The sequence below is a fragment of the Desmodus rotundus genome, chromosome 12, assembly GCF_022682495.2.
Source record: "Desmodus rotundus isolate HL8 chromosome 12, HLdesRot8A.1, whole genome shotgun sequence".
Classification (NCBI taxonomy): Eukaryota; Metazoa; Chordata; class Mammalia; order Chiroptera; family Phyllostomidae; genus Desmodus; species Desmodus rotundus.
Window position 1 is genome coordinate 30,724,739 of NC_071398.1, and position 12,536 is coordinate 30,737,274.

Genomic DNA, 12,536 nt, shown 5'->3' on the forward strand with positions numbered 1-12,536 from the left:
CTTTTCAGTTATTTCATAGACCTGCATTTCTTAGAGTCAGTCATTGGAGTTTTATTAGCTTCCTTTTGTGGTATCATATTTCCTTGATTATTCATGATTCTTGTGGATTTCTGTTGGTGTCTGCACACTTGAAGGAGTAGGCACCTTTTCCAGTCTTCACCGACTGGCTATGGCAGGGGAAGTCCTACACCAGTCAGTGCATCTAGGAGCCTAGGTGGAGTTCATGGGCAGGCACGGCCTGGTATCTGGGTCAGCAGGTGAGCAGGCTTGGTGCTTGGATCTACAGGGTTGGGCCTGGAACCTGGGCTCACTGGGACACACCTGGCACCTGCAGCTGGCCCTGGAGTCCATGGTGAGGTTGGGCACTCACTTCACTCTCCCTCCCCTTGCAGAGGGTGTCTCTCTCTGTGCTGGGCTGCTAGGTCTAGGGGAGGCGGTGACAGGGGTAACATGAAACAGTCTTTTCTACCCTCTTCAAAGTGTCTTTTCTCATCTGGGTTTAACCCAGGTGCTGTCATTCATCACATGGAATCCTTAACTCTTGTGAAGGCATTTTTGTGTGAAGGCATTAGTTGTTCAAATTAACGTTTCTGGGGCAGAACGAGCACCAATGACTTCTGTACCAGAATTTCACTGAGATTACTCTTCATAGTGCCTATCTTAAAGAAATCTTAACCTATAATTTAAATTTTTGTTACAAGGAAAACTGCAGGCTCAGATGGTTTCACTGTTAAATATTTCAAATATTTAAGAAAGAATAGGAATCTGTTATAAACTCTTTCACATAGCAAAAAGGAGAGGCTCATATCCTATCTTTTTTCATGAAGCAATATAACCTTGACATCAAAACCTGAGAAGGATGTTACAGAGAAAAGAGAGAGAGAAAGAAAATTACAGACCTGTGTTTCTCTTGAAAATCCTAAACAACCCTAAGCAAAGTATGAACAGGCTGGATTCAGTGATGTTTAGTGATAATTTATCATATCCAAGTTGGGTTGGCTTCAAGAATGCAAGTTCTGAATCATATTCAAAAAATTTAATCAATGTAATTCACCACATCAACAAAGAAACAAACCATGTGGTCATTTCAATAAATGCAGAAAAATCCTTTGTACAACTCAACAACCATTCATGATTAAGAGAGATTTTAGCAAACTAGGAGTGGAAAGCAACTTCCCTAATCTGATCAGACAACAAATCTATGACAGACATCCCCCATAATTGTGAAATATGAAAAGCTCTGTCCCTGAGGTGGGAGCAGTCCTGTCCCTGAGACAAGATTGCTGCCCAGCACCACTTCCGTCTGGCGCTGCACCATGGATCCCAGCCAGAAAGGGAGATTTAAAGGTACAAAGTTTAGAAAGCCAGAAGTGAAACGCATTATTTGCAGATGATATGGTTATATAAAAATAAAAACCAAAGAAATCCAAAAATAAAATATTAATAAGTAAATTTTGCAAGATCCCTGGATTCGTGCTCAACATATGAGAATCAGTTGTACTTCTAAATATTAGAAACAAACAATAATGATCACTTGTAAATGTTTCTATAGCCTTTCAAGTACTTCAACTACATAGAAATAATCTAACAAAAGATACCTGAGACAGAAAGTTGTAAAATGTTATTGAAGGAAGTGAAGAAAACCTAAGAAATGGAGCTACAGGGCATGTTTGTGGATTGCATGCCTTAGTACTGTAAAGAGGTCAATTCTTCCCTAAATGGTGGATCCAGTGCAGTTGCAACCAAAATCCAAGCATGGATTTTTGTAGAAATTGACACAGTTATTCTGTAGTGTATTTGAAAATGCAACGGGCTAAGAATAGCGAAGAGTGTTGAAGACTTGGAAGACTTTGAGTGACCTTGGCGGACAGACATGCTCTCAGAAAGCATGGCAGCGTTAGTGTGAGAATGGACAGAGGGGAACGGGCAGAATAAGGGGCCTGGAAACAGACCCACTCGTGCAGCTTTCCTCGGGTGATACAGAGACACTACAGCCCAGTCAGGAAAGACACTGTTGTCAATAAGTAGTTCCAGGTCAACTAGATATTCATAAAGGAAACAATGGTTAATCCCCATCTCTCAACTCACACAAAAATCATTTATGGAGAAAAATATGAAAGGAACACATAAAACTTCTAGGACATAGCTAAGGACATCTCTTCATGACCTTGGAGTTAATAAAGGTTTTTTAAACTGAATATAAAAATACTGACTATAAAGGAAAAGACAGATGAATTGGCATTCATTCCAACTGAGAACTTAGGTTCATCAGAGACAGCATTAAAAGAGGACAGAAAATCAAGCCACAGAACAGGGTAGATATTTGCTATCTTTTTAACCAATAAAGGACTTATTTCCATGATAAATAAGATAACAAGGCTTATTACTTGTGAAGTAATATAGACAGACAACTCTATGTGTAGATGGACTGAGCCCAAAGGTGCCACCAGGAAGACAACAGATGGGATGGAGATGGAGGAGGGAAAGCCGCCCTGATCATTTTCGGAAACAAGGGTTATGGCTCTCATTCACTCATCACTGCTGAATTATCTAAGGATTCGTGAATTTTTGTTCCTCTACCACTCCAAAAAAAAAAAAAAAAAAAGGGAAAAGACATGAACATGTAATCAAGAAAAGATCTCCAAATGGTCAATAAAGATCTGAAAAGGTATTCAGCTTCACTGGTCAAATCAAAACCACCGTGATACACTTCCAGAATCTCTAAGATTTAAAATACCGACGATACTGAGGGAGGTGAACTATGGAGCCTCCTGTGCGGTATGGCTGAGGATTGATAAAACCACTGTAGTAAACAGTGAGGCGCCTTCTCCTGAAGTGAGCACACACACACAGATTGTGCAGCAGCCCCTCTGGGCTCTCTATCCAACAGTACGTGTGGGCTTGTATGCTTCAGAAGACATGCCAGGACGGCCCCTGCAGCCCGTTTGTGAGCCCCAAAGGGAACTCAGATGCTCACCACCAGCAGAATGGGCCACTCCTCATGGCCTACTCATTCCACGGGGCTCAAAACAGCCATGGCAGTGCACGGAATGCTGCTCCCACAGTCACACCAATGAGTTGTGCACACAAAGTATGGAAAGAAAGAGGACACCGTTAGGCCCATTTGTGCCCATTTCAAACACAGGCCAAACAATGGCTGGTGTGCGGAAGCCTCCATAGAGGAAGAGGCCTGAGTGACGTGGGAGCCTGGTGTCCCTGTGTTTTGTGTGTGCGCTCACTTTGGGAGAAGGGGTGCTATAGTTACACACTTACCTCTGTCATTCTTCAATCTAAACTTAAAAAAAAAAATTTAATAAAATACATACATGGGGGCAAAGTTTGCCACTAGCAGACACGCACCAAAAGAAGTTTTGAAGACTATACTTTTGTCAAAGGAAAAGTGATCCCAGATGGAAGGTCTGAGATGCAGGAGGGAAAGGAGAGCAGAGAAAGTGGTAAATGTGTGAATAGTCTAAAAAACTGACAGTATAAAGGAAATGGTGGGGCTTAAAAAATAGATTTAGAGTATGAAGAAGGGAGCGAGAGCACAAGTCTCAAGTAAAGGTAGGATATTGCTGATTTGTCCCAAGACACTGGCGGGCGTCTGGGGGTAGTGCCACAGCCCCTCTGGGCAGGATAGCCCCAGTGCCCCGAGCTTCCCTCCGTTATTTGACTACCACACCACCCTCAGGGTGCCCTGCAGAGCAGGAGCGAAGCGTCCACCCTTGTGCTGTGTCTAGTACCTATGATTTTGTACAGCTTTTCTTGAAAAGGTCCTCTAAAATAACATAAGCTGTAGGCCCCACAAAACCTGGATTTGTCCCTGAACTCCCTGGTTCCCCAGGTAGAAAGATCGTGGGAGCTAGGTGGCAGAAGGACCCAAAGAGAAGGACCACCAAGGTGGACTGGAATGTGGGAACCTGAGTTTAGCTTGGTTCCTGTGCACCATCCCTTTGACCCTTCTGGTCACAAGCCATACCTAACTACTGCCTGAACCCTGAGCTGATCCAAACCCCCAAGCTGGGGCCCCTTTTGTGGGGGACGAGCAGCAGCCTCTCTCCTGGGCAGACCTGTGTTCCCCTCTTGGCCCCACCTGTCAGAGGAAATGGACACAGAAGGCCTCCTGGAGACCTTTGCCCAGCACTTGCCTACCCATGGGGCTGGTCTGGCTTAAACATCCCCTTCAGATCACTCCCTTTGACCACGTCCTTCCCAGCCCTGCTCAGGCACCAGGCTGTCAGGAGGAAGTGAGCTGGGAGGACTTGCTCCCTCACTGCCCTGGCTGGTGACCTGCTCCCTGGGAGGACCGCTGAGTGTGACCACACAGGGGCACCTGGCCTCCAGCCAGCTTGAGTGGGAGTGGGTCAAGGCCTCTCTGTGGACTCCCAGGCTCTCTTTGCTGACCCCCGGGGACAGCATACCTAAGTGAGGACCTCATTCTGGCCACAGGCCTGGGGCAGCCCCGGGAATCCCGTGAGCTCCAGACATGGCTTATCACAGCCAAGCAGTTCCCTCTTGCTTCCTCCAGCCTTCAGTGGTCTTTGGTTGGGGGATTTTCAAGCATGATCTCAGTGCAGTGGGCGAAGCCGACTCAGGCTGTGGGCTGCTGATGACAAGGAAAGCCTGTGTTTGAGCTCTGTTGGAGTTTATCACAGGCCCTGCAGCTAGACCTCTTGTGTCCCCAGTACAGTTTGCTTTCTCCTCATGCTTCTCTCTCCAGCTGGGACCAGGCCCCCAGAGGCCCAGGGGACTCGCGTGAATGCCAGGAGCTCCCAGGCCTTGCTCCGGCCCCCCACCTCCTCACTCATCTGGTAGAGTCATTTTGCCTATAAGCCATGGAGCTGGGGCTTTGAGGGCTAACCATGACAAGGGTGGGCTCTCAACTAGGGTCAGCTCTTCCTCCCACAGGACATTGATTAATGTCTGAAGACATTTTTTTTGTCACACTGGGGAGGGGGTGCTATCAGCATCTAGTGGGTGGAGGCAGGACCTGCTGGTGCAGGAGCTAATGTGAGCAAAAGGAAGGGAGGGAGGGAGGAAAGCACTAAAGGCCTCCATTTCCCCAGTGAGGCCAGGTGCCCTCAGGGCCCAGCTGGCTTCCCATCCACAGGACACTCCTTTCTTTCTTTGACCTTGATGTGGGGGTGACAGTGGAGTGACATAAAAGGGCAGAGGGGAGAAGTGTGTGGAGGGATGCCCTAGCCCCAAGGGTGTTCTCACCCTGATGTCTGTATGCAGCATTTACTGGAGGAGTAGGCAGTGCATCAACCAGATCAGGGACCTCTGGTGGAGGCTTAGTGTGCAAGGGACATGCCTGTCCCTGGGGTCTTGCTCAGACCCATGGCCGGGGGAGGGGGGGGCGGGGGCCTCCTCCCTGGGATGCCCTCACAGTCCCTCCAGCCCTGGGCCGTACTGTGGGAGGAAGACCCAGGCAGCAGAACATGCAGGTGTGGTGGGGGCAGCAGAGAAATGAGCAGATGTGAGGGTGTAGCAGGACTAGCCTCCACACCCAGGGACACGTGGACGAAACAGCAGATCCACTCAAAGGTGAGGGAGCACTGCCACTGTGCGGGGAATGCTGTGCAGGGTGAGGGCTACCCATGACCTCCACAGCCAAGCACTGCGGCACGTGTCCCCTGCAAACACAGCCCTCCACAAGCCTCAGCGTGTCATCAGAACCAGAAAGCAACACAGTCCATCTGAGCCTTGTCCCAGTCAGGCTGGAGAGCAGAAGGTCCACCTGCACTCAGCACTGGCTTTTCACCCCCACCGCTGTCTCCTTCAGTCTGTGCAGTTTCTCTAATCTGTCCCAATGTTCTTGGCCTTGGCATGTGGCTAGTTTCATAGGATGTCTGATGTCTCCTGCAAATGATATTCCAGTTGGGCAGGAACAGCAGGAAGAGTGGCTGTGCCTCTCCATACATCCCATGGTGTGTGTGTGTGTGTGTGTGTGTGTGTAAAATTTTAATTAGACCCATTACTGGCCACGTGAGCATTGATTGTTTAATTAATATGGTGTCTGCTAGTCCCCTTCCCTGCAAAGTTACTGTTTCCCTATTTATTAAAAATAAGTATTTTGTAGGCAAGTACTTGAAAACTATGTACTTTGTTTACCAGTACTTGTAAACACCTCATGCTTTCTCAAACTTGCACTTATTTGTCTATTCATCTGCCTGTGAACTCATGAATTACAATTTTTTTTCAACAGGGCGTAATCTGCAGCTCTCCGTGCACCCCGTCCAGCTGGCTCCCGAGGCATTGACAGCACCCAGGCTCCTGAATGGCTCCCTGGCCATCTGATGTGTCAAGATGTTCCAGGATCATCTGGTATTTTTCCTGCCCAGGCTGGAACCAGCCATCTCTCCAAGGAGTCTTGTTCACTTTTACAGAGAGATGGTCTTTAGAAACCAAGATCTGGGTGCTGGGGGTGCTCCTGCTCCTGTTCCTGGGGTGTCCCAGGTCCATTCCTACCAGTAAACAGAACTGGGCAGTGTGTGTGTGTGCACACACAAGTGTGTAACAGATACATGTGTGCATGTGGTCCACAACCACACAAATATACACTCACACAAATGCACTCACTCGCTCACACACTTTTATCCGTATTTATCTGCCAGTGAATTCCTCCACTCAGCCAATTGCTGGCTCCCTTCCCTTGCCAATTGGACTGTTTTGACTTCACTGGTACACAGCATTTTTCACTTGATCCAGACCAGGATTCTGTGGCCCTGAAGAAGCATCTTCCTCGAGCCTCTAATTTGACAGAGTAAGCACGTGGGCTCACCAGGAAACCTGCACAAGTAGCAGAGCTCCATTTGCCATTGAGGTTCTCTGAACAGATTTCTGACCTTAGCTATGTTCTTTATAAGAGCAAAGAGTTGAAAAACCCATCATGCCCATCGATGTCCGTGAACTGTGGCTTGGATGTCCGACACAGAATTCTTGACTCCTGACCTATGGTCAGGGCCAGAGGGCTGAAGCCTGTGGAGGTGAGAGGAGAGAATGTTTTGGCAAAACAGCTTGGACTGGCTCCAGGGCAGCGCAGTGGAGGAGAGAGCACTCTGACCTGTGTCCAAGGGCACCTGGGACTCCCTGTTTGCTGGGGTCATGATGGACACCCCCCCCGACAGCTTCCCTCCAGAAGATACCCCTGTACCCTTGTTTGTGGGCTGGCACTGGCTTCTGCTCACTGGACTGCTATGGAACAAGGATGGGGCCAAGAGAGGCAAGTCCAAGTCGGAACATCCAGTAAGTCAGTGTTTCCCAGCTCTTTCTTCCCCATGCTGCTGGACCCTGTGTACCCTGTCTCCTTCATAGATGTGGTTAATTAGAGGGGAAGCCACACCTGACTGCGGCCCATTTCCTTGGTTGAGGCACCTGGGCAGGGCTGAGCCTACTTCCTGCTTCTACCACCATTTGCTCAACCAACCACTGGTGCTCTGGCCTAGAGATCCCACCCTCCTTTCTCCCCTGGTTGGGCTGCAGAACGGCCTGGCTGGAGCCAGAAGTACTGAGGGAAAGGCTTCCAGGAGGGTCAGATAGAGGGGCAATATTAAACCCCCAAACTGATGACCTTTCTCCCTATGCCACGGGGCTGGATGGGTCCCACTGGCCAAGCTGTGAGGGCCAGGCAATCTCTGCAGGAGGGGAGGGGCAGAATTATGCCACAGACCTGTGCCCCCAAACAACTTGCCTTGAAAGTAAAGGAGCCCTTGCGCCACCAGAGAAAGAGAACATGGGAAGGGACATCTTGGGCATTGGTGCCCAAGATTCAGGAAGTGTGTTCTGATGTGGTGCTGAGGCCCCTCAGGCTGCCAGCCTTCATTCCAACCTCAAGGAAGAGAAGCTGATTCTCCCGAGACCACTGCACAGCCCCAGTGTGTCCAGACCTTGAAGCCCTTTCTCAGCAGGAACTTCATGGTCCTAGTCCCTCCTGGGGAAGGAGGTCCCCAGTTAACTTTTGCTCATCCACTGGTATTTTTCTTCATGGTCCGGCAAGACCCTCTCATGTGTCAAAGGGACCCTATTAATCTGTAGCGGTGATGGTAGACTGAGACCCAGTGAATTGCCCACGTCATGTCAGTGAGGTGTGTGGTATGCAAATTATATCACAATAAAGTTGGAATTGTTAATGGGCCTTATTCTAACTATAATAAATAAATTGATGGAAACAGCACAACTGTTGGTACTCTACTATGCTTTCTGTCACTCCTTTGCTCTTCCAACAAATGGATATAGAAGGGAGGTTGGGCAGCTCTCCAACTTTCTGATGAGGAAGTCATGTGATATCACAGTCCAGACAAGAAGTGGTAGGGTAAGTCTTTGGTCCATAGATTCTGACTGGCTCTTTCCCATCTCACGGTGAGCTGAACTTTCATGGTTTAACCCTGCCCCCCAGCCCTGTCTAATCTGGTCCTTTTCAGATGAGGTGGATTAATCTGATTCCCTTGACCTTTTATTGCTTTTCTCTGAGCTCTCTTCATTTTGACCTCTCTCTAGGACAGCCCTGTGGTGGTCAGCTTCCAAGGGGACCCCAATGACCCGTGCCCCTTGGTGTTCACAGCTTCCCAAGTTGAGTCAGGGGTGGTCTGTGTGACCAGCAGAATGGTGGAACTGATGGAGCGGACTCCCAAGGTAAAACTATAAAAGGCACTGCAGCTCCGCCTTGGTCTCTTGGGTTACTCACTCTGAGGGAAGCCAGCCACCATGACATCACAGGCCCTGTAGAGGGGACACTTGAGGTCTCTAATCACAGCAACAACTTGCCATGTGAGGAGACACCTTGGAAGTGATTGTCCCACCCAGCCAAGACTTCAAGTGAGACCAGCAGCCCCAGCCAACCCAGGACCACAACTGCCTGAGAGACCCCAGCAAGAATGCCCATCAAGTCCTCTCTAGAGAAAGGGGGTCCTGGCTACACTTTAGTAGTGCTGTCACTGCAGTAATATGGAAAATAGATCATGTACCCAGTGAACTGAGTGATGGAGATAGTGAGATTTGTAAGGAGAATGTTGAATGTGACCTCTTTTAGCTTCTTACAATAAAATGAGAGATGGATAAGCTAAAAGATGGATGGTTAAATATAAAGGGGACAGCTTCTGTGATTTAAAATAGCTTATTTTCATTCCAAGATCCTCACAGTGGCAAACAACGCTAGAAATAAGAAATGGGAGGAGTATGGATTATTTGGGGACACATGGCAGGCTCTGGGGCCAGCCTCCAAGGCGATGGCCGTGATCCCCACCTCACGGTATTCAAGCCCTTGTGCACTCCCCTCCCGCATGGAACCAGGGCTGGCCCTGCATGGTCAGTATAATGTGGTGGAAGTGACAGTGTGGGACTTCCCCTGAGGCTAGATTATAAAAACCTGCAGCTCCACCTTAGTCTACAGGATCACTCGCTCTTGGAGAAGCCTGCTGCCATGCTGTGAGGATGCCCAAGCAGGCGTGTAGAGAGGATCTGAGGCCTCAGTCAGCGGCCAATACCAGCTTGCCCGCTGTGCCAGGAGCCACCTTGGAAGGGGTCCTCCCACCCCAGTCCAGCCTTCAGGGTGACCGCAGCCCTGCTGACATACGACCACAACTGCATGACATAGTAGAAGTGAGAACTGCCCAGCCAAGCCCTCCCCGCAGGCCTGGCCAACAGAGAGTGTGAGACCTAAGTGATTTTGCTGTTTTGAGGCACCAAGTTTTGAGGCGCTTTGTAATAGCAACAGATTACTGAAATAAGCACCCAGCCCCACACAGAGTATAAAAGAGGGAATATACCATATTTTTGGACCACAAACAGACCATGCCATTTATTTTTCCTCCCCAAGACACTTGTTAATGATCCTGGGGTAACTGCAGTCCAATCAGCATCAAGTACTTGCTTTGAGGTTTCAACTTCACCCAGTATTGATGTGTCCACTGCAATGTGAGGAGGCTTCCTTCAGCCTAGCAAGTTCACCTCTTGGGAGGCTGTGTTTGGTTCTTGATTCCTCCCGAAAGCTGGGCATGCTGTTAGCAGAGGACACGCTCTGTGTCTGCCCCATGAAGGAGAAAGCTTGTCTGAAATGCCTAATAAGAGCCCCGTGGGTAAACCAGAGACGCTCACCCTCGCTGGAGCTGTGGTAATAGCTGGAGGATCTCAAAGCCCTGACGCCCGCCCCGGCCCTGAGGCTGGTACAGTTTTCTGGAGTAGGGCCAGGTGCTCCCAAAACAAACTTATCCAGGGTTCCTATGTGCAGCTGTGGTTAAAACCACTGGTTTAGATGTATCGGATTCATGCTTATAACGGTTTTTTTCAGGCCTTGTTTACAAAATAGAGCTCTTGGTTAAAAAGTTGAATCCAACAACTCCTGGCAGTCCACATCTGAGGAAACTGTTTCTGGAAATGGTGGTCTGACCTGAAATGGTTTGTATTTAATCGCATTTTGCTACAGGAAAAAGTGCCGTGGTGCTGGAAGGGCAGGGTGCCCAGCCTGGCTTTTTAAACAGAAATGGCCATGGACACTGTAGTTAACCGATTGTGTGCCCACCTTGCACGCAGTTTCACAACTGTACAAACCTCATTACAAAAGGAAACACTGTAGAGAAATCCATGTTTTATTAACTCCCTAGGCTCCTTCAGACAGTAGATTCTCAGGACTCAAAGTTTCCATCTTGTATCATCAGAGACAGAGCCAGTAGGAGATTTTAGATACATAAAGAAATTTATTTTGAGGAATTGGCTCACACGACCTTGGGCCTGGGGAGTCTGAAATTTGGAGGGCAGGGCAGGAAACAGCGGGAGCTGATGCGGCTGTCCAGAGCAGAATTTCTCCTTCCTCATGGAAACCTCAGATTTTCTCCAAAAGCCTTTCAGCTGAGTGGGTGAGGCCCACCCACATTATGGAGGGTGATGATCTTTACCTGAAGTCTGATGGCAGAGGTTAATTGTGCCTACAAATACCTTCACAGCAACACCAGATAAGTGTTTGATTGGATCACTGAGAAGACAGCCTGGCTGAGCCATCCCAGGTCCCAAACTCAGCCTGGGATCCTCCTGTCCCTTCCTCAGAGGGGCCTTTCCTGGTCACCCCCTAAAATAGAGACCCTGATGGAATTCTGTGCCCAAACACACTGCTCTTGGGCACTTCCCACGTTTCCTTGCTCATCTGCACCGCTGATGGTTCGTCTGTTCTCAATATAGCGTGAGCTCCCGAGACAGGGGAACTTGTGTCTCATTCACAGCAGAGTGCCCATTGCTCGGATGGAAGTGTTCAAAAGTGTGCGTTGAGTAAGTGGACTACATATTCACTCCCACATGGCGCTTTGCACACCATCGTTGACCCCCAGATGCTCACTGTGATGTTACCACGGAGGACGACTGGGATGAGAATTATGAGGCCACTGCCCTGAAAGGCCATACCCAGACAAGCCCTGAAAGGGAAGCCCCACCAGACCAAGTTCGGCATCTTTCCAGCTAGGCCTCATGGGGTGCAATGTCTCACCTCCCAGGATGGCTAAGGGGTTTGGTGTAAAACGGTTCAAGTCCCAGCCCTGCCACCTGTTAGCTGGGGAACTTGGGCAAGTCACCCTCTCTGAGCCTCACTGTTCTCATCTGTGAGTCAGGCACAGTAATACCGGCAGCCTCCAGGTGGTTGGGAGGGTGAGCGTGAAAGTGGGCGGTGTCGCTGTGGGCAGGCGGCTCCAGCAGAGGGCGAGGGAGCTGTTTGGGCAGTGGGAGGTCCGCTGAGTGCAGAGAACAGCTGGAACAGAGAAGTGGAAACGAGGAGAAAGATGTTGCAATAGAAGAACCGATGACTGGAAATGAGGGAGGGAGAAGTCAGGATTGGTTTTTTTACTTTATAAATGTCCGGATTTTGAGGATGAGAAAAATCCATGCTTATTGTAGAAAACTTCAAAAATACAGAAAAGTGGAAAAACAAGATAAAGACCACCCGTGATCCTACCATCCGATGTTCCATGAGGAGCGTGTGGCATACGGCAGCCTGCACAGCCTTGCCCCACACCCCTGCCCCAGATGCTAGATGGAATGTCTCAGACATCAATTAAAGTTATTTAAAACTTCTAATGATTTTATTTTAATGTACTGGTCCTCTATATTCAAGGTCTTATTTTGTCAATTCTAGATAAATTGATTATATCTAAATATACATTTATCTGTAAGCCCTGTGGGGGTAGAAGTCCTTTATGCATCACCCATGGGCTGATGCTGAACCGTTTCACATTTCCTTACTTGCCATCCCTCTATTTTAGGACATTTAGGTTCTGGTTAATTAGTACAACTGCACCCTCTTTCCTGGACCTTGGATTCCTTCTGTAGAGGAGATTCTGGGGAACGCCTGTGGCAAAGGTTAACAGAATTGGCCGCAGTCAGGGGCGTGAGCTCCGGGCCTGGCTCTTAGGTGCCCCAGCCCCCAGGGAGCCCTGTGATGAGACCAGGGGATGATGGGGTCTCTCTTTTGAGTTTCAGTAATAACACTTCCAAGAATGCTACAAGTATTAAAGTATTTAATCCTGAACATCATCCCCATGAGAGGGGTACTGTTA

The 12,536-nt window shown here is 48.7% G+C and overlaps 1 protein-coding gene across 2 annotated transcripts in view; it reads left to right on the forward strand.

Moving 5' to 3' along the window:
- The window catches only part of BANP (BTG3 associated nuclear protein), a 141,048-nt gene extending 132,878 nt beyond the window's left edge, over nt 1-8,170 (forward strand). For both annotated transcript variants that reach the window (XR_011650594.1, XM_071219751.1), the window contains one exon: nt 6,209-8,170. Coding sequence is in view for 1 of the 2 variants with exons in the window: in XM_071219751.1 (XP_071075852.1) it covers nt 6,209-6,262 (54 nt within the window). In the remaining variant the exon portion in view is untranslated. The remainder of the gene's footprint in view (nt 1-6,208) is intronic.
- The last annotated feature ends 4,366 nt before the right edge of the window (nt 8,171-12,536 follow it).